This window comes from Oryx dammah, unplaced genomic scaffold (assembly GCF_014754425.2).
Source record: "Oryx dammah isolate SB20612 unplaced genomic scaffold, SCBI_Odam_1.1 HiC_scaffold_11, whole genome shotgun sequence".
Classification (NCBI taxonomy): Eukaryota; Metazoa; Chordata; class Mammalia; order Artiodactyla; family Bovidae; genus Oryx; species Oryx dammah.
In genome coordinates, this window is record NW_024070195.1 from 20,167,535 (window position 1) to 20,195,098 (window position 27,564).

General features: G+C 38.5%; 1 protein-coding gene across 2 annotated transcripts; it reads right to left on the reverse strand.

The window, feature by feature from the left end:
- Window positions 1–13,182: 13,182 nt before the first annotated feature.
- On the reverse strand, window positions 13,183–26,780 carry SLC17A2 (solute carrier family 17 member 2). 2 transcript variants are annotated; one of them, XM_040249994.1, is made up of 11 exons: window positions 26,512–26,780; window positions 24,415–24,629; window positions 22,181–22,414; window positions 22,010–22,097; window positions 19,951–20,037; window positions 18,374–18,492; window positions 18,092–18,253; window positions 17,466–17,598; window positions 17,236–17,383; window positions 15,934–16,024; window positions 13,183–14,739 (listed from the first exon to the last, which is right to left on the reverse strand). In XM_040249994.1, the coding sequence occupies exons 1-11, from the start codon at window positions 26,537–26,539 to the stop codon at window positions 14,605–14,607; spliced, it is 1,440 nt and encodes a 479-aa protein (XP_040105928.1). In that variant the 5' UTR covers window positions 26,540–26,780; the 3' UTR covers window positions 13,183–14,604. The 2 variants fall into 2 exon arrangements, with proteins under 2 accessions (XP_040105928.1, XP_040105929.1); XM_040249995.1 differs by lacking the exon at window positions 17,236–17,383 and having other exon boundaries at window positions 14,618–14,739.
- Between the last annotated feature and the right edge of the window lie 784 nt (window positions 26,781–27,564).

A 27,564-nucleotide genomic window follows, 5' to 3' on the forward strand; every position in this document is an offset into this window, starting at 1 on the left:
GAGGCAGGTCAGATGGTCTGGTATTCCCATCTCTTTCAGAATTTTCCACAGTTTATTGTGATCCACACAGTCAAAGGCTTTGGCATAGTCAATAAAGCAGAAATAGATGTTTTTCTGGAACTCTCTTGCTTTTTCTGTGATCCAGCAGATGTTGGCAATTTGATCTCTGGTTCCTGTGCCTTTTCTAAAATCAGCTTGAACATCTGGAAGTTCACAGTTCACATATTGTTGAAGCCTGGCTTGGAGAATTTTGAACATTACTTTACTAGCATGTGAAATGAATACATTTGTGCAGTAGTTTGAGCATTCTTTGGCATTACCTTTCTTTGAGATTGGAATGATAACTAACCTTTTCCAGTCCTGTGGCCACTGCCGAGTTTTCCAAATTTGCTGGCATATTGAGTGCAGCACTTTCACAGCATCATCTTTTAGGACTTGAAATAGCTCAACTGGAATTCCATCACCTCTACTAGCTTTGTTTATAGTGATGCTTCCTAAGGCCCATTTGACTTCGCATTCCAGGATATCTGGCTCTAGGTGAGTGATCACACCATTGTGATTATCTGGGTCGTGAAGATCTTTTTTTTTTAATATAAATTTATTATTTTAATTGGAGGTTAATTACTTAACAATATTGTATTGGTTTTGCCATACATCAACATGAATCCTCCAAAGGTATACACATGTTCCCCATCCTGAACCCCGTTCCTCCTCCCTCCCCATACCATCCCTCTGGGTTATCTCAGTGCACCAGCCCCAGGCATCCAGTATCATGCATCGAACCTGGACTGGCAATTCGGATATTATACATGTTTGTACAGTTCTTCTGTGTATTCTTGCCACTTCTTAATATCTTCTGCTTCTGTTAGGTCCATAGCATTTCTGTCCTTTATTGAGTCCATTTTTACGTGAAATGTTCCCTTGGTATCTCTAATTTTCTTGAAGAGATCTCTAGTCTTTCCCATTCTATTATTTTCCTCTATTTCTTTGCATTGATCACTGAGGAAGGCTTTCTTATCTCTCCTTGCTATTCTTTGGAACTCTGCATTCAAATGGGTATATCTTTCCCTTTCTCCTTTGCCTTTCACCTTTCTTCTTTTCACAGCTATTTGTAAGGCCTCCTCAGACAGCCATTTTGCTTTTTTGCATATGTTTTTCTTGGGGATGGTCTTGCTCCCTGTCTCCTGTACAGTGTCATGAACCTCTGTCCATAGTTCACCAGGCACTCTATCAGATCTAGTCCCTTGAATCTATTTGTCATTTCCACTGTATAATTGTTAGGAAATTGATTTAGGTCATACCTGAATAGTCTAGTGGTTTTCCCTACTTTCTTCAATATAAGTCTGAATTTGGCAATAAGGAGTTCATGATCTGAGCCACAGTCAGCTCCTGGTCTTGTTTTTGCTGACTGTATAGAGCTTCTCCATCTTTGGCTGCAAAGAATATAATCAATCTGATTTCGTTGTTGACCATCTGCTGATGTCCATGTGTAGAGTCTTCTATTGTGTTGTTGGAAGAGGGTGTTTTCTATGACCAGTGTGTTCTCTTGGCAAAACTCTATTAGCCTTTGCCCTGCTTCATTTTGTATTCCAAGGCCAAATTTGCCATTACTCCAGGTTTCTTAACTTCCTACTTTTGCATTCCAGTCCCCTGTAATGAAAGGGACATCTTTTTTGGGTGTTAGTTCTAGAAGATCTTGCAGGTCTTCACAGAACCATTCAACTTCAGCTTCTTCAGCATTATTGGTCAGGGCATAGACTCGGATTACCATGATATTGAATGGTTTGCCTTGGAAATGAACAGAGATCATTCTGTCGTTTTTGAGATTGCATCCAAGTACTGCATACTCCTTGGGTATATCTCCTCAAAACCTCTGATGCCTTCTCTAGTTCAAACATCTTGTGTAGTTTTTGCTTTGCTTTGTTGTATCTTCAATGATTTTAGTTTGCTTTTGAAAAGATTTAAAAAAGAAAGACAATGTTATAATTAAATAGTTTAGTATTTTTTCCTTCCTTGTTGTATTTGTGTTTTTTTCCTTTGAAATTTTGTTAATTTTTACCCTTTGAAATACTGAATTATAACATTACAGATTGAACTTCACTCTGTAGCTTTCCCTGGGTCCTTTCTCCTTTACACACACAAACACACACCCATAGGAACAGTAGCAAAAACATCTCACATAAATTTAGTGACATTTCTCCATATTTTTCTATTTTTGCTACCTATAAGTGCATTCACAAACTATAAATTAAGGCTTTGTATTATTTCTAAATTTGTGTACATGCGATTATATGCTACGAGCCATGCTATAAGTCACTTCAGGGAATAAACAACATGCATATGGAACTGGGTTTCCCTTGTGGCTCAGCTGGTAAAGAATCCGCCTGCAATGTGGGAGACCTGGGTTAGAACCCTGGGTTGGGAAGATCCCCTGGAGAAGGGAAAAGCTACGCACTCCAGTATTCTGGCCTGTGAATTCCATGGACTGTATAGCCCATGGGGTTGCAAAGAGTCAGACATGACTGAGCAACTTTCACTTTCATGTGGAACCCCTATATAGGCATAGTGAAAGCCAACCTCTCCCAATTTCTTTAGGTGTCTTTGTTTTTATTTACATCCCTACACAGTTGAAAACATTCTCACTGCTTTACCAGTGTTCATGTGGTTCTACTTGTCTTCATCTCAGGGATGAACCAATGCCTTCAGATCCCCAGCTTTATGTAGATGGTTCATTTCCAACTCCTTGCATGCTCTGTGCTTGCAGCCCAGACACCTTTTCCTATGTGACATAGACTCAATCTCCAGCCATGGAATATTAACCCTAGTTCTACTCCTATGAGTTCTTCTGGCTTAAGTTCCCACTTGTCACCTTGATTTTAAGTTTCTTCTTAGTTCTTAGTTTATGGCCACTGAGGAGATCTCTTTTTTATTTTAAATTTGACCATTTATACCTATTCGGACTATATAGTGGGAGAGTAAACCATCTCCCAGCATTGTGGTGGAGAAGTGAGATCCTGTCAAAGTCTATCACTAAGATCAAGGATTCTGAAGGAGGTGCCTGGGTCTTGGGGAGTCCAAGCTACAACTTCCAATCATTTATTGTATGTCCCCCTCACAATTCTTTCAGGTAAATTTTATTATATTCATTATGAAATAATAAGAGGAAAGAAAAACAGATTTGTTCCATCTGCACTTTGGGAATCTAAGCATGGAAATCTAAGTCCATTATGTTGAAGGAAGAGATATAAATTTCACCTTCCTGTGTAAAAGATTTTTCCCTGAGTCATTTTTTGAAGGACTCTGGACCATGAGATAAATGATCAACAACTTTAGAATTCAAATATGTCTAACCCTGAATTATTATCCAAGTCAGAAAATGTGACTTGGTTTTGCAATTTAATTTTTAACTGCATCTTCAAATGCTCATGAGTTCTTTGTCCTGAATTTGACTTGGTAGAAATAGATGTACATTGTCTCTGGGGAAAAAAAAATCCAAGTTAGCTTCATTTCTATAAGTAATTTTTAAACACTTGAATATAGATTGAAATATTTCTTTGGCTTATACTGTGATATCCACATATTAAAAATTTTATATGTTTTTATTTTGAAAATGGTTAACTTTCAAATTGCTTTCTTTTAGTCACTTAGAATTATTAGAGAGGATAGGGCACACATTTCTCCTTTGGTAACTTTTAAAATTATCCTCTGAGCTGTTTTCATAGGACTATCAACAGCTGTCATTGATAATTAGACACATGACAACTCAGCAAGATGTTGGCTTTCATTCAGGGTAAAATTTCTGGGCAACTGCTCCAGTGTACAATCCTACTGTGATCGAGAAAGCCTGTTGTTCTAGTCTGGGAAGCCAGGATGGGTCCTAGCAGAGGAAGCACCTCTCTTGTGCACACTCTGCTCCAAACCTCACAACGCCCAGTAGTGATTCAGGAGATTCTAGGGCAGCTGTCAAGCAATCACATCAGATGAATCTGAATCCTGAAATGAAAGTCTTGACTAAATGATAATGGTCATTTTCTGGATCTGGAGCTTGACGCTTTTTCATATACATTCTAAACCATGAACCCAATGATGTCTCATGTCTGCTCAGAAACTTAAGCTCCTACCATGGTACTGGCAAATCCTTTTTTCTCCAAGTTCAGGTCAAACTCCTGTTTGGCCTCATCACCTCTATAACAAATTCAGTCAATCTGGTCATTGAACTCATATTGGAAAACCATCTTTATTATTCTGAATTCTATCAGCTGAATAGAATGGTATATCTTTTGTTATCTACACAACACATCCAATTATATGCTAGATTGTGTGTGTGTGTGTGTGTGTGCTCAGTTGTGTGCAACTCCTTAAAACCCCATAGACTGTAGCCCACCAGGTTGCTCTGTCCATGGAATTTTCCCAGCAAGAACACTGGAGCGGGTTTCCATTTCCTCCTCCAGAGGATCTTCCTGAACCAGGGATTGAACCTGCATCTCTTGCATCTCCTGCATTGCAGGCAGATTCTTTACCACTGAACCATCCAGGAAGCTCATGGGCTAGATTGCCATACTGCAAATACTCCTTCTTTTGTCTTAGATGTGGCTTTCTTTCTTCCAAGGTGTAAGTGTCTTTAATTTCATGGCTGCAGTCACCATCTGCAGTGATTTTGGAGCCCAAAAAAATAAAGTCTGACACTGTTCCCACTGTTTCCCCATCTATTTCCCATGAAGTGATGGGACCAGATGCCATGATCTTCGTTTTCTGAAAGTTGAGCTTTAAGCCAACTTTTTCACTCTTCTCTTTCACTTTCATCAAGAGGCTCTTTAGCTCCTCTTCACTTTCTGCCATAAGGGTGGTGTCATCTGCATATCTGAGGTTATTGATATTTCTCCCAGCAATCTTGATTCCAGCTTGTGTTTCTTCCAGTCCAGCGTTTCTCATGATGTACTCTGCATACAAGTTAAATAAGCAGGGTGACAATATACAGCCTTGATGTCCTCCGTTTCCTATTTGGAACCAGTCTGTTGTTCCATGTCCAGTTCTAACTGTTGCTTCCTGACCTGCATACAGATTTCTCAAGAGGCAGGTCAGGTGGTCTGGTATTCCCATCTCTTTCAGAATTTTCCACAGTTGATTGTGATCCACACAGTCAAAGGCTTTGACATAGTCAATAAAGCAGAAATAGATGTTTTTCTGGAACTCTCTTGCTTTTTCAATGATCCAGCGGATGTTGGCAATTTGATCTCTGGTTCCTGTGCCTTTTCTAAAATCAGCTTGAACACCTGGAAGTTCACAGTTCATGTATTGCTGAAGCCTGGCTTAGAGAATTTTGAGCATTACTTTACTAGCATGTGAGATGAGTGCAATTGTGTGGTAGTTTGAGCATTCTTTGGCATTGCCTTTCTTTGGGATTGGAATGGAAACTAACCTTTTCCAGTCCTTCAACTTCAGCTTCTTCAGCATTAGAGGTTAGGGCATCAATTTGGATTACTGTGATATTGAATGGTTTGCCTTGGAAACGAACCAAGATCATTCTGTCATTTTTGAGACTGCAACCAAGTATTGCATTTTAGGCTTTTTTATTAACTGTGAGGACTACTCCATTCCTTCTAAGGGATTCTTGCCCAAAGTAGTAGATAAAACGGTCATATGAATCAAATTCTCCCATTCCCATCCATTTTAGTACACAGATTCCTAAAATGTCAATGTTAACTCTTGCCATCTCCTGCTTGACCACAATCAATTTACCTTGATTCATCAATGTAACATTCCAGGTTCCTATGCTATTCTTTATAGCGTTGGACTTTACTTTTACCACCGGATGCAACCACACTGGGCATTGTTTCCACTTTGGCTCAGCCTCAGCCTCTTAAACATACTAGTATACATTAAAAAAAAGTTGAATATTATTTCAAATAAACTTGGAAAATAGGAAATTTGCCCCAGATTCATCATCCTCACATCTGCCCACCCCCCAAATTTCAATATTATTTATTTTCCTTGTTTTTTTTTTACCCCTACTTGCTTTTCCATTGTGTTGGGAATCACAGTGTAGATAAAATTTAAGGCAAGTACTTTAAGATATTTCTTGTTCTCTTTATATTACAAAACTTTAAGAGCACCAGGGAATCCTGAAATATTCATTCAGTTATGTAGCGTTCAAAATATTATCATACATCCATTTTGTTTCAGGCTATTTGTTAAAAGCTGAAAAGGAAAAGATGGTTACCACCCTCTAGGAGATTACATTCAAATAGGACAAATAAAGGTGTAGAACTTTACAATAAATGTGAGCTATTTCAAATCTTAAAAGATGATGGTGTTAAAGTGTTGCACTCATTATGCCAACGAAAATGCAGCAGTGGTCACAAGACTGGAAAAGGTCAGTTTTCATTCCAGTCCTAAAGAAAAGCAATGTCAAAGAATATTCAAATTACCATGCAACTGCACTCATTGCACACGCCAGCAAGATTATGCTCAAAATCCTTCAAGCTAGGCTTCAGCAGTATGTGTACCAAGAAATTCCAGATGTACAAGCTGGATTTAGAAAAGGCAGAGGAACTAGAGGTCAAATTACCAACATATGACTGCCTCACCCTGGGATTATTTTATAAGGCTTCCTATGGAAAGGAGTGTTTGTATAAGAGGTTCCAGGTGGGAAAGCATGTGCAATGGAGGAAATATATGGAAGACTGTGCTGGTTTGGGAGTTGGGAATATGTATTATGACTAGTGGAGAGTCCTAGGGTTTGATGACTGCAAAGAATTAAGGTTTGCAGGTGCTTCTGGATAAGTGGGATGATTACAATCCAGGAAAACACAAGTCTATGGAAAGGAAGAGTTTGTAGAAAGCCAATAACACACGAGGAAGGGGAAAAGAGAGGTTGTAACACCTGAGGGGAGAAATAGCAGTGCTGAAATCCAAGTATAAAATAGGGAGGAAGCTGGTAGATGCTATGAAATCCTTTTATGAAGCAAAAGGGCAGTGACCTTGGAATTGCTGAGCCAGCAGTAGTGATATATTTAATGCCAAATTATGTGCTGGAAAACAAATTAAACAGAAGTGGAGAAAAGCCCAGACCACATAAGAGTTTTCAGTAGCAAAGCACTGAAAGAGAACCTGCTCAGTTGATAAGGAAACTGGGGGTCCCTTTCAGGCACCCTGGAGAAACAGGAGACCTGAACATGATGGATCCAGGTACAGAGCCTGATCACCAAACAGCTTAGTCAGGCAACCACCCACCAAAAGCCACCCCTTCCAAATGTTGCTGCCGTGTTTAGCTGGGCTCTTGATAACCTCGTCAGTTGGGAAAATTGATTTTAGGACAGAAACAGGCCAACCTGCAAGATAAGTAGACATTAACCTCAGGCTTCCTCCCACACACACTACTCATGCACACTTGGAGAGCACATAAATTCTGGTGACTTTGTGCTCTCAGTGTATTCTGAAAGCTTTTTGTTAATTAGCCTCTCCTTAAGGGTCGGACACGACTGAGCGACTTCACTTTCACTTTTCACTTTCATGCATTGGAGAAGGAAATGGCAACCCACTCCAGTGTTCTTGCCTGGAGAATCCCAGGGACGGGGGAGCCTGCTGGGCTACCGTCTATGGGGTCACACAGAGTCGGACACGACTGAAACGACTTAGTACCAGCAGCAGCAGCAGCCTTCATTTAAAGTCAAATGCCAAACCTATCTTGTAAGTGGAGCCATTTTAGCTAAAGTAATATTTGTTTGGATTAAAATTTCTCCCAACTGTTAGCTATTTCTCTACAAGTTCTCTTAAAACACTGGTTACACACTAAGAAGATTCTCAGCACCCTACATAGCATCATAAACCAAAAGCCATTAACTTCTACAATGGTGTCAACTTATATCCTTTCTCAAAATCATTGTTATCTTCAGTTTCTGAAAAGAACCATTTCATGTCTTCCAAATTTTCTTGATCGTTAAGATCCAGTGAGACCGCCAGGATTCTAAATCCTGTTATGAACATCTTTTTTTTTTTTTTTTTGCCCCTGTTGCCTCATTGTAAAATTAGGGTCAAAAATACTACCTACTTGTTGGGTTGTTGTAAGAATTAGCTGGTACATAAGAAACACTCCACAAATGTTGGCTAATTCATGGGATCGCAAGGAGTCAGACACCACTGAGCAACTGAACTGAACTGAACTGAACTGAAATGTTGGCTATTATGTTACTGTTTTTGTTATTTTTTCTTCTTATTCATGCTGCTTACTTTGTCGCATTTTTCTTTAGTGATTCTTACCAACTTTCAGTGCTCAGTTCAACTCAGTTGTCACTTTCTCAGTGAGGTTTTCCTGGGCTTCCCTGGTGGCTCAGTGATAAAGAATCCACCTGTCAAAGCAGGAGACACTCATGTGTGGAGCAACTAAGCCCACACACCACAACTATTGAGCCTATGCTGTAGAGCCCTGGAACCACAACTACGGAAGTCTGAAGGCCCTATGCTTCGCAACAAGAGAAGCCACAGCAATGAGAAACCTGCACACCACAACTAGAGAGTAACTCCTGCTCCCTGGAACTAGAGAAAAGCCTGTGCAGCAATGAAGACCCAGCAGAGCCAAATAAATAGAATCAGTGAGGTCTTCCTTGGACACCCTGTCCTTCCAATCATTCAAATTCTTCTACATTACATTCCCTTAGTTCTCATCCTAATTGTAGTATGTGATTGACTTAGAATCTACTTTCCCCCTTTCCCTCCCCTCTGTAGGACTTTAACCAAATGTCAACTCTTCAGAGTCCTTCTTCTCAGTTTAATTTTCTCCTTAGCATTGATTGCTTCCACACAATATGTAGTTTACTTATTGTTTTCCTCTATATCACATGAACAGGAACTGTATCTCTGCCTGTCACTGCTTTAGCTCAAGAAGGCTGCATGGCCTAAAATAGTAAGCATAAGATAAAATATTTTCTTTTATTTACAAAGTAAGTCATTTCTATTTTTGATGAGAAGTTTTAGATGTCAAGTTTAAAATATTCAGCAGAGTACCTGAAGTTTTTAAAATTTTTTATGTGATACACAATCAAAACAGTTTGAAAACCACTTCTCTATACAAATTGTCTATTTTTAAGCAGTATCCAAAAAAAAAAAAAAAAGGCTTCCCTGGTCATTCAAATGGTAAAGAGTCCACCTGCAATTCAGGAGTCCTGGGTCTGATCCCTGGGTTGGGAAGTTCCCCTGGAGGAGGGCATGGCAACCCACTCCAGTATTCTTGGCTGGAGAATCCCCATGGACAGAGGAGCCTGATGGGCTACAGTCCATGGGGTCACAAAGAGTTGGACACGACTGAGCGACTAAGCACACACCAGATAAAATAAAATGAGGAATGACTTCAATTAGAATATTTCATGACATGATTTGATTTTAATAAAAAGTAACCATATAAGTTTTTTTGTTGGAGGATTTTATCAAATACATCTTGAAACTTGGTACTCCAGGAAAATAGTCCAGCTTCATTTGGAAGAACTAGTTACCTAACCTGCCTTGCTTCAGTTGCTCTGAACTCAGAACATTCCAACTCTGATCAATCTTCTCCTATAATAAGAGCCACACACAGCAGACAAGAAAAGGCAGGAGAACCAAAAGCCAGATGAATATTAATCATTAACAGGTAATTCCCAAACCAATATTTGGAAACTCTTTGTTTACACTCTAAGTATCGTTCCACAAAAAAAGGTGTGGATGCCATTTTTTTTTTTTAATAGAAAGAGGGATAGTGTGAACATAGGCATATTTTCAGGAAATTTTAGGAAATAAATTGGAACTTAGGGAGCTTGATGAAGACCTTGGGAAATGTGTTCATGTGCTTTTGGCACTGAGAATTCCATGGAGAAAATAAAGTAAAAGATCCAAGGATAAAAGTCAGCAGAAATTAGAAGACAGATATAAGGTTCTAGCATATTGATAGATAGATGAAGGATTTTCAACAAACAGAGAAGAATCACTAATTAAAGTAAAATGGAAGGAAACTCTAAGACCACTAGATGAAAAGCAAATCATTGATATTGTTCAAGGGAACATCAATTGGAAGTGATTAACATCTTGGAACATCTTGGTCAAAGTATGGAATTTAGGTTAAAGATAGAATCTTATAACACTGAGTCTAAATATACCTCTCCTAAAAAAGTTAGCTGGCTGATCAGACTTCATTATTATATTAGATACAAGAAAAGACTTGAAGGAAGTCAATACTGGCTAAGTTAATATTTTAATGTATTGAGGTTCCATAATGATAGTATTCCTATGAAAAAATAAATTATTCACTATTATGGGACTCAGGAATATTCAAGTACTGTTTTAAAATATCTCCACTGAAATATATTCAGAAGAAGTGGATGCAGGGAGTGGGTTCATGAAAAAAAATGTTAGTGGCTAGGGCTAGGCTAAGGTAAGCAAGAGGTGCCCATGGTACAAAATTAAGGAGATACTCTCATATGCCAGTTCTGTGCTTGCACAAAATGAGCCTGATAAAGAGTGCCTCCCTGGCACCTGGCTTGCCTCACTCTAGTGACCCTTGAATTAAGTTCAAATAACAGTGACAATTATGATATTCAATGGAATGCAGTTCTCATATGCAAAGTACTTAATGCGACACTAGTACATTAACTGCAACAAGTTAGAACAAAATTTCGGAGAACAGCAATGAAGCCAAGGCGCTGTACTTAGGTGAGACCTTCAGATGGACCAGTGAGTAGCACTGAGACATTATTCACCTTTTACTCCATAGGTTATTCACTTGAGAAATAAAGCAGTAAGATAACAATAAATCTGGGGGCACAACACAGCAAAATGTAATCTTCCCACACAAGAGGACTTAAAGTCTTCCTCTATGCCTTATTGTTTCATTTAAATAAAAATAGTCAAAACAAAATTTGTAAGTAAAACAAAGGGAAACAGGAAGGAAGCAAGAATGACAAAAGATAAGGCTAACATATTAAAAAATAAGAGACAAACTCTCTTTGAAATAAATAAATCACTAAGTGATCTAATGAAGAAGCAGAAAGCAAGCACACAGGCATCATGTCAGAGGTACAGAAAAAGCTCAAACCTCAGCTATAGAAAAACATGAATATATTATAAAAAGATAATTGACAACACACTGGAATATTTTACGAATATAATTTAAATTATGTATAAAATGGATGATCTTCCAAGATATCTTAAGTTGTCAAAACGGATGGAAGAAAATATAGAGCCCTTTAACAGGCCCATAACACGAAGGAAATAAAGGCTCTTATCAAAGAACTCTTCTCAAAGTAGCTTTGGTGGTGGCTTAGTCACTGTTGTACCTGACTCTTGTAACCCCATGGACTGTAGCCTGCCAGGCTCCTCTGTCCATGGGATTTAAGCCTACATAATTATAAACCAATGCTTTCAAGCCTTCAGATAATAATAACAATAATAAAATTTCCATTCTAGTTAATTTTTTCAGAGTATTGGGGAATAAGGAAAGTTCTCCTTTCTTGTTTTGAAATCAGCATAAGCCCCATATCCAGACATGACATTCATGCATCCAGAGCCAATGTCATATATCAATAAAGAAGCAGAAGTCCTGAAGAAGCCATCAGTGAATCAAATTCTGTGGTCTATCAAAAGAACACTCGAGAAACAGTTTGCTCAACATTAATAACTATATTAAGGTACAATATTTAGTAATCAGAGAAGCAGATCATCTCATTCAATAGATATCAATATGATTTTTGAGAAAAGCAAATTAATTTACATTAAATGTTAGAAATGAATATTAGAAAAGAATCATTAATGTTAGAAACAACTCTTTGGGATGGGGGAGATGGATTAGAGATGCTTTCTATCAACCACAATGCATCTATTCTGAAGACCTTAGGAAATGTGGAGGGTAACTGTTTAAGACCATCAAATGGAGAAAGATAACTGAAGTGTCTGTGACATGCAAATGTTATTTTTCGGGAATAATCAAAGCAGGTGCTCAGAAAGACTAGAAATGCTGAGCCATTGTTCTTACCTTTACCTCCGAAGACAACTGATGCTTCCAGGGATAGGGTTTCTTGGGAAGCCTGAGCTCGCTCATTTTGCTGTTTAAGAACTTAGACTTTAATCCAGAATCTGACAACAGAGACTGCCCTGCTGCCTCCTGCTCTGATGCTGGTGGATCAGGCAAAGAAGGGGGAAGCAGAGGATCAGGGAGAATGGGAAAGTAGAGACCAGGGCTCCTTCCCACGTGTCTGATTGTCAGACCTAAGCTGAAGAGAGAAGAGAAACTTTGAACTGGATGAAACATAGAGTTTAAGTAAATGTTTTACTTTTTATACACATAAAAATGTACAAATCTTAAATGTACACTTTTCACAAAGTAAAAACACCCAGGTGACTAGCATCCAAGTAATGGATTATTACCAGTACCTCAGGAGCCTCCTTTAAGTGCCCTCTTCCCTCTCCTACCCAAGGGGAATCCTTACTTTGATTTTTAATAATTAGTTTTGTCTGTTTTTAAAAACAAAACTCTATTTAAACTTTGTTTTAGATTCTTATTACTCCCTACTGAGTACTCCTCCCTTTTTACTAACTTATTATTTTATATCGGGTTGTAGCTGATTAACAATGTTGTGATAGTTTTAGGTGAACAGCAAAGGGACTCAGCCATACATATATGTATATTCATTCTCCCCCAAACTCTATTTAAACTCCTAAAAGAAGGTAACTTTTGTCCTGTTTCACTTAAAAAGTGTTTATGAGATCTGTCAATGGTGTTGCATATTGTGGTCTACTTATTCTCATTGTTGTAGGAATAGACCATAATTTTTAAATCATCTTTCTCTTGACAAGTTGTTTGCTGTTGGGCTATTATAAATAGTGCTCCTATGAACATCGTTGTACATCTTTTTCCAAATATCTGTGTACATTTCTAAGTGAAATGTCTAAATCATTGGAATGTCTAAATTTAGCTTTAGGAGATATCACCAAGAAACTTTTCCCGATTTCTTTTATACTCACTGTCATAGGGTGTGAGAGTTCCAGTTGCCTCACATCTTGCCAGTGTTTGCTGTTTTCCATTTTCTTTTATTTCTCCCTTCCTGTTAAGCATGTAGTGGTATCTTACTGTGGTTTTGATGTTCATTTCTCAAAAGTCTAAGAAAGTTGAGGGCCAATTTATACATATAGACCACTTGAATCTTTCTTTTATGAAGTCTTTGTTCAAAACATTTGCCTATTGGGTAGTCTAGGTTTTTTCTCTTTTTTTCCTGTGTTCAATTTGCCCATCCACTATACTATTCCTCTCTTTTATTCTTCTTTTGGTTTACTACAAACTCTCCTTCCTCTCTAAACTGTAAATACCCAGAAGACAGAGTCAGAATGTTCTCATCTCAGCATCACCTTCAGAGCCTGGCAATCAGATTCTTTTAAGGCACTAGCTCAAAAAATATCCACTGATTTCTATTAGGAGATTCTCGTTGTCTTCTAAATTAGCCCAAGGTTCTAGTCCCCGTGGTTCTACTTGGCTTCTAAACATGCTAAGAATTTCTCCTCTAGGATGCCTGTAGCAAAACCGATATCAGCTCTTTGTGTAGAGACAGCCTAGAGGGTGTGTTTTAAGTATTAGGAGTCAGAATTAATTCCTCTTGGGGTTGACAATGACTATCTGAGACTCTTGAGAAAATAAGGAAACTCTAAAAAAGGTCAAATGATCGTTTTAATCTTGAAAAGAATTTCTCTGGTGTGTGATATTGTTCTATGATTTCTTACATCTTATGTCTTTAGGTTTCTTCTCTTCCATTTAAACCTTCATTTCATTTGAAAATGTCTTTGTTGCCTTCCTCCAATTTTCACTCTATGGTCCAAACTATCTCATTGTCTCCTCTAAAAGTTACCACATTGCCTCCCTTCACATTCATTCTATTTACATTACAGGTTTTCCAATTCTATCTGCTCTCATCTTTAGCTAATCTAATTTAATCTCCTTGTCATTTCCTGGTTATTAATCTCCTGGAAATAGTTAGATAAGTAAATATCTATTTTGCCTGATGGAAATAATCCTAGTGTAAATAATTTTAAAATGACCCATTTAATTTTAGCATGTGAATTTTAATAAGTGTAACCACATAAATAAACATCCATATTTCTCAATGTATAAAAACAATAAAAATGTTAATTCTGTGGATTACAGCCTTAAAATTATATCCTGTGCTGAGCTATATAACATATGACTATGGATATAGTAGATATTTTCTGCACCTATAATAACCCCCATGAAGGTATTATCAGTGATTGTTTTCTCACAGATTTTTATTTTTCTAGTTCTTTCCAAAAAGGAAAATTCAAAGGCAACAGGATTGATGTTTCAGGTTTTCCCAGCAATTGTAAACCCTGGGTGTGTGTTACAAATACTGGGGAGTGTCTAAAAACTAGTGATATCTGGGTTCTACACCAGACCAATTCATTCAGAATCTCTGGAGTAGATCCCATTCACCTGGATGTTTTAGAGATTCCCCAGGGAAATCGAACATGCAGCCAAAATTGAGACCTGCCAAGTCTGTGGCCAAGAAAAACAATAAGTAAAAAAATGTTGAAAAGTTAATGCAAAGTACTACGTTTAAGTTTGCAACTATATCCTCAGAGACGGGTGAGAGTCCTTTCTTTGGCCCAGTGCTGGATTTCTGCTTGTCCAAATGTGAGGTAAAAAACCAGGCCAAACATGTTGACAGCAGCAGCTAGGAAAAATACGTTCCTCCAACCAGACACAGAATCCTGGAGGCAAAAACAAAAACAAAAACACCAAAAATCAGAATTATCAGTCTCAGAGTTGCTTCTCCATCAGTTCTAGAAAGCCTCTATTTTGTATATTGCAACACTGATCATAAGAATCTAGGGAATGATATGCAATAACCACTTAACACCTTGAATTCTCAAAGAGAGTTTGGTGAAACTGTTGGAAACAAGAGGATGCTAAAAAGCACACTGGGTTCTGACTTGAAATGAATTTTTCTTTAAGCGCCCCCAAATCAACCTATACTAATATTTTTGTAGAAATCTGCATCTAGAGTCTTGAAAATATTGTATTACTCATTTAAATTATGCCTAAAATAACAGCTTGAAGATCGTCACTCTTCTGTTTCTGGCTGTTGACATCAATCGCAATAACCCCCTGAATGGACACCTCAATATGATATGAGTCATATTTGGTCTGACTGTATGAGTCTCCTCTTGAAACCCTTGTAAGTCATAGTTTATTTCTGGCATTGTAGTCACAGTGGATTCCTAGCAATTTGGTAAAAAAGTAACCTGAAAATAGGTCACCTAGAGATGTATTAAAATGAGTTTTTTGTTTTTGTTTTTGGTAAGCTGACTCATGCCTGTCCTGCCATCCCAGCCTGGTTCTGCCTTTCCATCTTCCCTACCAGCCCACACTTGGTACTGAGCAAGCCTCATGGGCCATCCTTCCTGCTTTGTCTCACAGCCATTCATTTAACCCATGATTTAAATTCTCTTTAAGCTGGTCTTGGGACCCTTTGTGTTTCCGTTTCATAATTTTTTTAGAAGTTTGGATTAATATGAACAGACTCTCCATAACTTTCCCCTTTTGCTCCTGTGACTTCATCTCTTATCCTTGACATGTATCATTCACTCTAGTCATAAGAGCTGTTTCATTCTTTTTTTCATCTAGGAAGTCACATGTGCTATTTTTTCTGTCAGAACTGCTCATTTTTATCAATCTAACAGCTATTCATTTTTTAGAAATTCAGCTTATACTTCTCTTTCCCTGGGAAATCTGACTTACCGGGGTCTGACTTAGAGTCCCCTACAAACAGAATAATTGTGCTGATGTTGATGTTGATTTTCCCCATCAGATCACTAAGTCCTTGAGAACTGGGGCCCAGCTGTGAATCCCCAGTGCCTAAAACAATACCTGCCAATTGCAGACGTTCAATAAACTGGCCCAACCTGACTGATAAGGAATCCGGTGGCAGTGGAAGAGATGATTCCTGCAATGAGCCCAAATCCCCTTGAGATTCCCATGAGGAAACTTGCATATCTGTGGAGAGATGATTTTATAGATGATTTTATATAGAAAGCTGCCTATGTCTTTTTAGTAACTCAACACTAATGCAGTTCAGCTCTAATAGCAAAGTCATTTAGACTACTGCAGATTTTTTGTTCACTTCAACACAGCTCAGGCAATATCAGTTTGCAAATCCTGAAATCACTTATCTTTACCAACTCAACATCCAACTTTTTGGGACCCCATGGACTGTAGCCCACCAGGCTCCTCTGTCCATGGGATTTCCCAGGCAAGAATACTACAGTGGGTTGCCCTTTACTACTCCAGGGGATCTTCCCAACCCAGGGACTGAACCCGAGTCTCCTTGTCTCCTGCATTGGCATGCGAATTTTTACCACTGTACCACCTGGGAAGCCACAACACCAGCTCAACAACTAGGAAGCAATTCCATCTCCCAGAAGCCCAGGTTCCCACCCCAGTATCTTAGTATGGCAGGCAGTTAGAGCAGTGGACAAGACAACAGACTCTGGAGAGATGGCTTGGGTCCAAATCCTGACTTTGCCTTTGCATGACCTCAGGCATGTCACTTAACTTTCTTGTGCCTCTATCATCTATCTCTCTTATAAAGTGAAGATACCAATAAGGCATGTAATTGTGCAGATCAGATGTGTTGATATATGAGAGTGAAAGTGAAAGTCACTCAGTTGTGTCAGAGTCTTCACAACCCCATGGACTATACAGTCCATGGAATTCTCCAGGCCAGAATACTGGAGTGGGTAGCCTTTCCCTTCTCCAGCAGATCTTCCCAACCCAGGAATTGAACAGGGGTCTCCTGCATTGCAGGCAGATTCTTTACCAACTGAGCTATCAAGGGGGTTGATGTGTGAGAAGGGTTTGGCTCATGGCAAGCGTATATATATATATATATATATATATATATAGTAGCTAATATCATCAAACACTATGGAAGCTTTTCCAAAACACATATGCATGGGTCCTTTCCTAGAACACACAGTCTCAAGTGGGGAAGCTAGGGAAGTTTTTCACCTAAATGTTATCAGCCAAGATTGGGCACCATTGTTCTAAAAATGCCTTAAGTCATGGCCACATACTGACATTTCTGGCTATTTGTTAGTACTCTGCCATCAGTTTGTGCATGTCAACAACAAGAAGGAGTTACAAAAAGAACAAGTCTAAACCTCCAGAAAGGCCTGGGGAAGGGGACAAATAGGTAATGATCTTACCGGGGGGCAACATCTAAGGTGTTGATGATGAATCCAGAATCACACAGGTTACTGGTCCCAGGAATAAGTATCAGCAAAATAATGGTTGTTGTGTAACTGGAAGCCACAAAAGGGAGGGCCACAGCACATAGTGATGGAAGGAGGAGCCCTGAGCAATGGGGACACACTGTCAGGAACCTCTGACCATGTGTGGAAAAGGGATTTGTTAACTGAGTTTTGCCTAGACTTACCTAAGGATGAAAAGAGTTTTCGGACAGTGATTAATCTAAGAAGATTCCTGGACAGGAGGAAATCTGCCAACTGACCTCCAAGAATTGTACAACTTGCAGCAGCAATAAAAGGCAGGGAGGACAGAAGCCCACTCTGAAGGAAGGAAATGTATAGAGTGAGTAGTTATAAGGGTACATATGGCACCAGATTTTATTAGTGACACAGACCAACCATTAGCCCACCCTCCTGACACTCTGAGTTGTTTTAAAGAAATTGGCATCGTTTTCTATAAGAAGAACACTGTCTCAGGTAAGACAGCCAGCACTTGCATTATACTGGCCTCCAGAGAAGAGCACAATTCATTTCTAAAGGAAATTGAAGCATCAGCTAGCATGGCAACGTTGCATGGTGGTTAAGAACACAGATACTGCAGTAGCTCAATCACTGAGTAATTGTGTAATCCAGGGAAGTCTTCTCTCTCTATGTGTCCTCATTTATACATCTGTGCAATATCATTACAAAACCTCTCAATCATTGTGAGGGTTAAAAGAGTGATTATATGCAAAGCCAAAATGTAGTTGGCGGCAGAGAACTATTTCTCCTCTTACCATTAATATGCTCATAAAAGTAGAGGAAGCATACTCACGTCTCTGATGTTGACACGGAGCACAGAACTGATATACGTTGGTAGGTATGTTATGATTATGGTGCATAACCAGAAATGGCTGAAAAATCCTGTGAAAATGGCCCAAAGTGGTAGGCATCTGACCATAGACTTTATGGGGACAGATCGTCTAGGAGAACTGGACTGAAAGGAAACATCTAATCAACATCGGTATTAGAACAGGTCAGAGGGTGCCTTTCCTGAGAGCCCACACCCTACCCTGGAGGTCTCTGCATGGTCCACAAGTGAAGGGTTGCACGGTACCTGTTGAGCCAGTGAAGACACGATGTGTTCCTTTTCCCTGATGCTTATGCATGGGTGATGCAAGGGGTCATCGTAAATCACTGTGAACCACAGGAGACAGCAGACACAGCCAATGCTACCTGGGAAGCCGGGACCCAGTTAGTTTTCAGGTAGATTTGTGAGCTGGGAGAAGGGAGTTTCCTCTGAAGTAGCATATCTCCCCCCAAAACACACTTGTTAATTCATGGTTATTTCACCATAAGGACCTAAATTTTACCATTTTCCATTTCAACCCATCTACAAATCTCCTTTAGAATGCCATTTGACAATGTCAGAGCCCTCTGGAGAAAGCAAGAGCATGACATACCTTTGCATAGCTGATTAATTACTCTTCAGACTCCAATGGATGCATAAAATTGGTGTGGCAAGGAAAAGTTTCCAACACATTTGCAAAAGATAGTGTTATCATATTCCAATGATATATCCATTATGGATTTTGAGAAAAATATTTCTTAACAGTACCTGATTAACATACGTGGACCAAAATGACTTGGGAGTAACATCATTAATGAGAAAGTCATCCTAGCCAGAACCATATTGCTGCTGCTAGTGCTGCTAAGTCACTTCAGTCATGTCTGTGCGACCCCATAGACGTCAGCCCACCAGGCTCCCCCGCCCCTGGGATTCTCCAGGCAAGAACACTGGAGTGGGTTGCCATTTCCTTCTCCGATTCATGAAAGTGAAAAGTGAAAGGAAAGTCGCTCAGTTGTGTCCGACTCTTAGCGACTCCATGGACCGCAGCCTACCAGGCTCCGCCATCCATGGGATTTTCCAGGCAAGAGTACTGGAGTGGGTTGCCATTGCCTTCTCCGAGAACCATATTGAATGATACCAATTAGTCAAAACAAAAAGATAGAAACTTGATCTCACTGCTGAGATTTGTCATTTGAAAAGATTCTATTTTAAAGACTCTGTGGATTAATGTTCTTTAAATTCCCCCTAATTACTGGATTTATCCATTATTTTATTTGTAAAGCTATAGGTTAGGCACTGTGATAGTACCAAAGTGATGAAAAAATTATGGAATAGATTTCTTGCCTCAATCATCTCACAGACTAGTGGAGAGGAAAAAGGGGAAATAAATAATTACATGCCAACACAGCCTAGAAAAGAAATTATCAGTAACCATCACAGAGGACAGAAAGACTTAATCTGATGGGATAAGACTTGGAAATCCTCATATGGAAGGGGACGTTTAATTTGAACTTTGCAAGATTCACCTGGTAGAGAATAGGTTAAGGGTACCTTGGCAGAAATAATAATTATAGCAAAATATGAAGACAAATTGAAAATGCGCTTTACCAGCTTTGACATCTTAACCACATACGGCAATTAAACGTGACATTTCAGATGTGGTGGCAGAGATTCTAAGAAGCCTGGGGTGAGTGTGTTAAGGCTGTACTCTTGATTTCTCAGAAGTCAGCACCATAAAGATGCATTTTCTCTCAAATGGGAAGAGTATGGGTCATGGGTGATGTAAGCATGAAAACAAATGCCTGGGAAGTGGAGATGTTAGGTTTTAAGAGAAAGTGACTCACCAAAAATGTAGAAGATAAAAGGCCAGCCCAAGGCCTGGGAGATTAGTCCCCCAACACAGAGAATGATGAAGGACCCAAATGATGCCCCTAAAGAGAAGAGGGATTAAAAAGAAAACAACAAACTGAGGAAAATAGCAATGGTTGAATGACTTCCCTAGATGTTATCCCAACAGTGAGGTGGCAGATTTAGAATTACTGGATAATGAGAGACTTTATTCCAGCTCACAGATCTCCCCCAGTAAAGTCATGGAAAATAATTAGAATTAATAAATCATGTGATATGCCAACTGAAGCTTCGGTGGCTCCTTTAACACCAATGTGACCAAATCCAAATCCCACTTGTCATAGAAACTCTCTGTAAACATCGTCCACAGTATTTATTTATAATTAGAGTTACATTCTGGCAGGGGCAATATGAGATTGGCAACAGAAAAGGAAAGTCTTACAAAAACTAATAAAGATCTCCTTGACCTCAAGGAGATTTCAGCCCAGTGAATATGAACAAAATTCACTATTAAAGTGTAATAATACACTGTAGACCTTCAAGTCTGAACATATTTTTCAGAGACTCATAATAAGAAATGTATTTTGCATGGCAACACAGTATATACACAAATACAAACACACACACTTCAAACAGAAGTTTCATGAATCAATACTTAGCCTTACTGTGTGAAATTCACTCCAAAATTTTCTACTTTATTCTATTCATTTTTATTTTAAAACATTGGTTTTGACCTACTAAATTGATTTTATGACCCCTTTAATGGGTCCCAATATGAAATTTTGGGGGAAAATGTGAAATATAAATATGATAGTAAAACTATAATTTTCTATGAAAGTATCAGGAGAAATGAGGAGACATGAGGAGAAAGTTAAAATTGATGATAAAATCAACAAATTGTTTACACACCCTAAGCAGTAGGGTGGATGGAATTTTTGTAGAAAAAGAGAGACTTTAAGTGCACTTAGTATGTAGTGTGACCTGAGCCTTGCTTACAGAGGAATACTGAGTGGGAAGGCAGGAGGAATCCATACGGTAAAGCATCTTTCAGTTCAGTTCAGTCGCTCAGTCGTGTCCGACTTTTTGCGACCCCATGAACCGCAGCACTTTATACCTGTGTTATAACATCTTTATCTGTAAGATGGAGGAATACATTGAAGATTCCCAGGCAAATTAGCAAAAATGCCCCACCTATGCTTTAAGGAGATAACTTGGCTTGATGGAAAGGGAGGTTTGAAGGAAGCAAAGAGGAGAAAGACCAACTGGGAATATTCACTGTTAGAAGAAATGATTACTACACTGGAAGGAGCCAGATACAGGAGGTTGTTTTGTAGTAAAAATCTGCAGGATGGAGCCACGCATTGGACCGGGAGTGAGAGGCTTTATGACCCTCAGTTCTGTTCTTCAAGTATGAGGCAAAGAGCAATGATGAAGTTAGTCCTTAGTATGATTACACACTCAGAAGGGCACTGTAGTGTGGTGATCCAGAGTGTGCACTCTGGGACCAAACTGCTAGGGTTTAAACCTCAATTCTACCACCTGCTGGCTATTTGCCTCTGGGCAATTTAGTTCATCTTTGCATACTTTAATTCCCTGTTGTGTAAAATGAGAGTTTAAAATAGTCATCACAGGGTTGTTGTGACTATTAGCTTAGAAGAGTAAAGAGCTCAGAAAACTGCACTCTTTAAACTCTACTTTCAAGCGTGATTTATGTCTTTACCACTGATAGTCTTCTCATTTTATATCTTTGCTAACATGGTGTTTATACAGTTACTTGATTTTTTCCACTGACGCAAAATCTTAAAGTTCTAAACTTTTCCCTACAATGCTTTTCTGACTGCCCTCACAATGCTCACAGTGGTCTTTTCTGTCTGAAGTCTTTGTGACTTTATAGCACAGGTATATTTATCTTATTTGTTGTGTGACTGTCTTACATTGTTGAATTTTTTTTTAAAGCACTTTTCTCCCTGTCCCCCAAACCAACCTAGGCATAGAAGGAAAGATGTGGTATGGTGATGCAGATTACAAAGTTGTGATCCATACATGCATCCTTACCTGATCCCGCGATGCTGGTGAGCTTGCTTCGTTCAAGTGGAGGAGCCCATTTTGCCCAGATTGTAAACTGACCTGTCCATGCCATACCCTGAAATGACAATTAGTAAGACTCGATCTCCAGTAGAATTCAGGAACCTGTATCCCACACAGAATGAGAAAGTAACTGGTTACCTGAGCCATGCCCTGGACTGTCCGAATCACAATAACCAGAATCACTCCAAAGTCAGCAGTCAGTGGTGTAAAGAGGGTGAGAAGGGAGGAGATCAGCAAACCAGCACCAAGCATCTGTTTTGCTCCAAATATCCCTGCTAAATAGCCGCTTGGGATCAGAGTTAGTATTATCCCGTAGTTGATGGAGCTAAAGATGATACCCTGAGTTTCTGGACTCCATTCATATACAGAGACCTGGGGTTGGGGTGGGGGGTGGGGGGGAAGGAAAATTCTTTACTAAGAATTTATTTTATAAAAAATCTAATTTATAGCCAGAGCTGCTTGTGCTCAGTTGTGTCTGACTCTTTGTGACTTCATGGACTGTAGCCTGCCAGTCTCCTTTGTCCATGGGATTTCCCAGGCAAGAATACTGAAGCAGTTGCCATTTTCTACTCCAGGGGGTCTTCCCGACCCAGGGATCAAATTTGTCTCTCCTGTCCCTTCTGCATTGACAAGCAGATTTTTTACCATTGTGCCACCGGGATTCTGGCCCGCTCATATAATATTAATTTTGGTTTTTCTCCATTTTTTACTAAACTTAAATATTCCAACTTTTCCAAACAACCCATTATATTCCTAAATTGATTCTCTTAGATGGAGACAAAATAGAGTAAATGAAGAGGAAAAGTGATAAAGGAATGATTATATAGGTAGTTGATAGGAAGATGTAAATGAAATATAGTGAAAGATCTCATTTTAACTATTTTGGTTCTAGTAAATAATTTGGGTGACATGCTGATTCTCATTTCAAAAAATTTCAAAATATATCTTTACTGAATGCTTATCAAAATCAGTCCCTAAAATCAAATTTAAGAATCATGGTCTATCCTAGCAGAACTGACTTCCTAAAACACATATTACACATTAATAAGGCCACATTTCTCTTCTGGTATAACCCAATAAATAATTTTTGGTAGCCACTAGATAGATACATGGTACCATGGTATAAACTGAAGAGCCCTAAAACGTAAAATACAAAATATAAAATAACTATAAATAAAGCAAGATACATGATTCATGTCCAAATTCAAGCTTGAGGATGAACAGCAGTAAAATAGGGACTTTGAGAAGAGGGAAGAACAATTTGGGAAGGTCCCAGGAAGGAAGCAGTACTTGAACTATTCTTTGTAGAATAACTATGATTTGTATAAAGAAAAATAGGAAAACTCATTGTCATTGAAGAAATACAGCAGAAGTGGACTTGTAGCATTTGGAATGATACACAATGATTAGAAACTAACTGGGACTCTGACTTGCTCAGAGCAAAGACTGTTCCTGAGCCACTGACAGCAGATATAAGTGTGCTGAGAAGCAGGCCAGGTTCTGGAGAAGTGCAGCATTTCAAGAGAGGAGTTGGCAACTTGAAGGTATCCTGGATTCTTATGCACAGGAGTGTGAATGTGTAGAATGAATAATGGAAGAAAGATTCGAGGCAAAGAGGTCATAAATAAGCTGGCTCCAAGGTAACAAAATCATAAAATTAGATGATGAATTTACTGTACATTTAGAAATGTACAGTAAATGATAGTTTAAAGGAAAACATTTAAATGGGGTATAATGATTATTCTCATAGAAATATAAGATGAACAGGTGATATTTTATTTAACTAATTGGCTGATGAGGAATTGGTAAGATGATACAACTGGTCCAAAGGAGAATTCAAGGAACCACATACTTATAAGCAGGAAGTAATGCTGAAATAGATGTTAAATATATGGCAAAACTGACTTATTCAACTGAAAGGCAAGTGGAGGAGAGTATCAGTTGATTTTCCACAAGACAAAATTCATTTTCAGAGCTATGGGCAAGAATCATTTTATTACTGTTAATATATAGAACTTAGAGTTGTAAAATGGCTCAAGGATAATAAAAGGTACAGAGAACTACTTAGAATCAGGCAGAAAGATGTACTGAGACAGTGCCTAGTTTTTCATTGAAGATATCCAGTAATCTGTCCCTTTCTAGAAGCATCCACAACTTTTTCCAATAGTCACACCCCCAACCTTGTAATCATAATAATCTCAGTGAAAGACTAATCACAGAGGTAAGCAATATCTTAGAGAAAAATAATTCCAGACATTTTTAGTTTGTTATTGATAATTCATGTTCTGTACACCACAGAATCAAGATTCAAGTCCTCTTTTCAAACTGGATTTTCCCTCTCAATAAAGAGCCTTGTTCTTTATTATACTTACTTCTGCTGTATTAAATTCCTTGATGGATCTGTTGGAGTGATTGAAGGTGAATGCAAGAGGTCTTTCTGTGGAGGTATTGAGTAAACCAGGCTGCTGAGTGCTATTCACCATGGCAATGATTGCAATGCTCAGACTCACACGCTGGGTTATCATGGTGAAGTTTGAGAAGTGCATGATGAAAGCCAGTCCATAGCGCAATGAACAAAATTCAGGACCTAGAGAATAGCAGATATCTGCAGTGAGTGCCTTTTTCCACTTCTCCCACTGCTAAATTTGAGAAAACTTCAGATGATATTATGCAGTCTCACCATTTTTTCTCACTTCAATAACCATGACTATAACCCTCTTTTGACATAATCTTTAGTTGATTTCAAGATAATAAATCAGAGATCTTACAATCAAGTAAGATCCTTTTTCAGAGGATTCTTACAATCAAGTAAGGCCTTCTTCAGAGGTGTGGGTAGCACATGAAAATATAGGACAAACTAAATGAAGGTATTTATGTCACAGTGTTCCAAAATAAAGTGAATGGGGAAGATAAGGAAGAGTCAGTCACAGAACCTGAGTCTCCCAGCCTCAAGTCTGGGATTTCATCCATTTTGTATATTCATTTACCATAAAGCTTGAAAGTTTATACATAGAGAGCTGCTTTGAATTAAGCAAATCATATACCCAAGGGTTGTCTTTTAAAATACCTGAGAGATAGTGCATAAACGAGCACATCCACTAACTCCTCAGTGTAATTTTCACTTGGAAATATTTTTGATGTATGTCACTAAACTCTGCCTTCACATATACTCAGCTTTTAAAAAGCTAATATGGGGAACCATTTTTACTGTTTGTAGGTGATATGGCACCAGACAAGTTGTCCTATTAGAAGAGCAACACATTTTTAAAGTCTCCACATAGTGGAACAATGGACCAATATTGAAAGGGTTTCCATGTGAACCCCAATGTTCATTGCAGCACTGTTTATAATAGCCAGGACATGGAAACAACCTAGATGTATATCAGCAGATGAATGGATAAGAAAGCTGTGGTACATATACACAATGGAGTATTACTCAGCTATTAAAAATAATACATTTGAATCAGTTCTAATGAGGTGGATGAAACTGGAGCTGATTATACAGAGTGAAGTAAGCCAGAAAGAAAAACACCAATACAGTATACTAACACGTATATATGGAATTTAGAAAGATAGTAATGATAACCCTGTATGTGAGACAGCAAAAGAGACACAGATGTATAGAACAGTCTTTTGGACTCTGTGGGAGAGGGAGAGGGTGGGATGATTTGGGAGAATGGCATTGAAACATGTATAATATCATATAAGAAACGAATTGCCAGTCTAGGTTCGATGCAAGATACAGGATACTTGGGGCTGGTGCACTGGGATGACCCAGAGAGATGGTATGGGGAGGGAGGTGGGAGGGGGGTTCAGGAATGGGAACACGTGTACACCCGTGGCATATTCATGTTGATGTATGTCAAAACCAATACAGTATTGTAAAGTAAAATAAAATAAAATAAAATAAATAAAATTTAAAAATAAATAAATAAAAATAAAAAAAGAAAGATTAAAATTTTTCTCTGCATACTTGGGGAACTGGGACTAAAGAGAAATATAAAGAAAACTTGTGAAGAAACAGATAAGATATACTGAAAGAAAGGTTTTTTTTTTTTTTTTTGGCCATTAAAAATGGGTTGCCTGCAAAAGAATTATTTCCCTATTAATGGAGGTTTCCACACTCAGAGGAAATAGCTCCTGGGCAAGGATGTTACAGCAGGAATTCATACATGGGTGAGGGGGTTTGTTTAAAATGACCTTTTCAGGACTCATTTCATTCCTTATGTCCAAGGATTTATTGATCATTTGACCTAATTTCTCATAGATAACTCAGTGCTCCCTAAGGAAAAGCAATAGGTAACAGGATGAGAGGCTCGAGCTGGTCCAATATTACACTGAGGCAGTCTTCACAGTGACGAGGCTTGATGGAAAAAGGAGGAGAAAGGAGAGCAAGGTTGTATAAAGAACACTGGAAATAAGCTTCTACTTTTCCATAAGTAGGCTGAGAATAAGAGATGTGGCTTTACTTTTCCTGGTGGAAGGCTTCTCATCCATTTGGCTCCTCTGGGAAATGGTACCACACTTTGTGGTGGAGATTCCCTCTGCCCTGAATCTCTTTTACCACGACAGGCTTTTATCTATGGGGAAGAACAACAATCCAGAACAAGACACACAAACAATTTTTTCATGTTAATGCTGCCTTTTCCCAGCATCAGTGAAAATTGTGATCCAACACAGCTGTATGATTTACATTTTGCAGTACACTTCCTTATTGTCATGCTTACAGAGGACTTGATTTTTAGATTTACTCTGATGTTTTCTTCTGAGTTTAATAATATTACCTTTCATAATTAGATATAAGGTTTATTATGAATTAACTTTCTTACTTTGTGCAGTGCTCCAAATTCATTCCTTTAAAACAGACTTAATTATTTTAGTAGGTTTTGTTGAAAAGACTTTTCTCTACCACATAATCTTGGCATCCCTGTTGAAAATCAAGTGAACATAAATGGAGTGGCTTATTTTCAGACTCCCTGAGATATATATATATATATATATATATATATTTTCCCTCACATGTGTGTATGTAAATGCAGTGAATTCATATCTGTGCTCTAAATGTAACCTCCAATTAAAATAAATAAATTTGTATTAAAAAAATATATATAAGAAAATCTGACTGTGAGTTCCAGCTAAATGATTTAGAGCTAGTCATTTAAATTACCTAACTAGCTATTTCCTGTCCAATAAAAATAAGTCTCATTTCTGAGTGGTGCTGCAAGAATTGAATGAGAAAATTGCAAACCACAGAGAACCATGCAAAGGTAAGAAGTATTATGGCTTGAGGCAGGTCAGAAGACATGAAAGCTAATTCAAGCTCAAGAGCTGGAGGAGGAAAGCTCCAACTACCATGTTTCTGTTCTTTCTGTAAAAACAGAATAACATTCACTCAACGGTGTCTTCTTTGAACATGAAGAATGACATTGTGTAACAGATATACATTAGTGTAATATGTAACACCTTAAAATGCTTATTCTTATCTTTGCTAACATAGTTGGGACACTTTGCTGGGCTGAAAA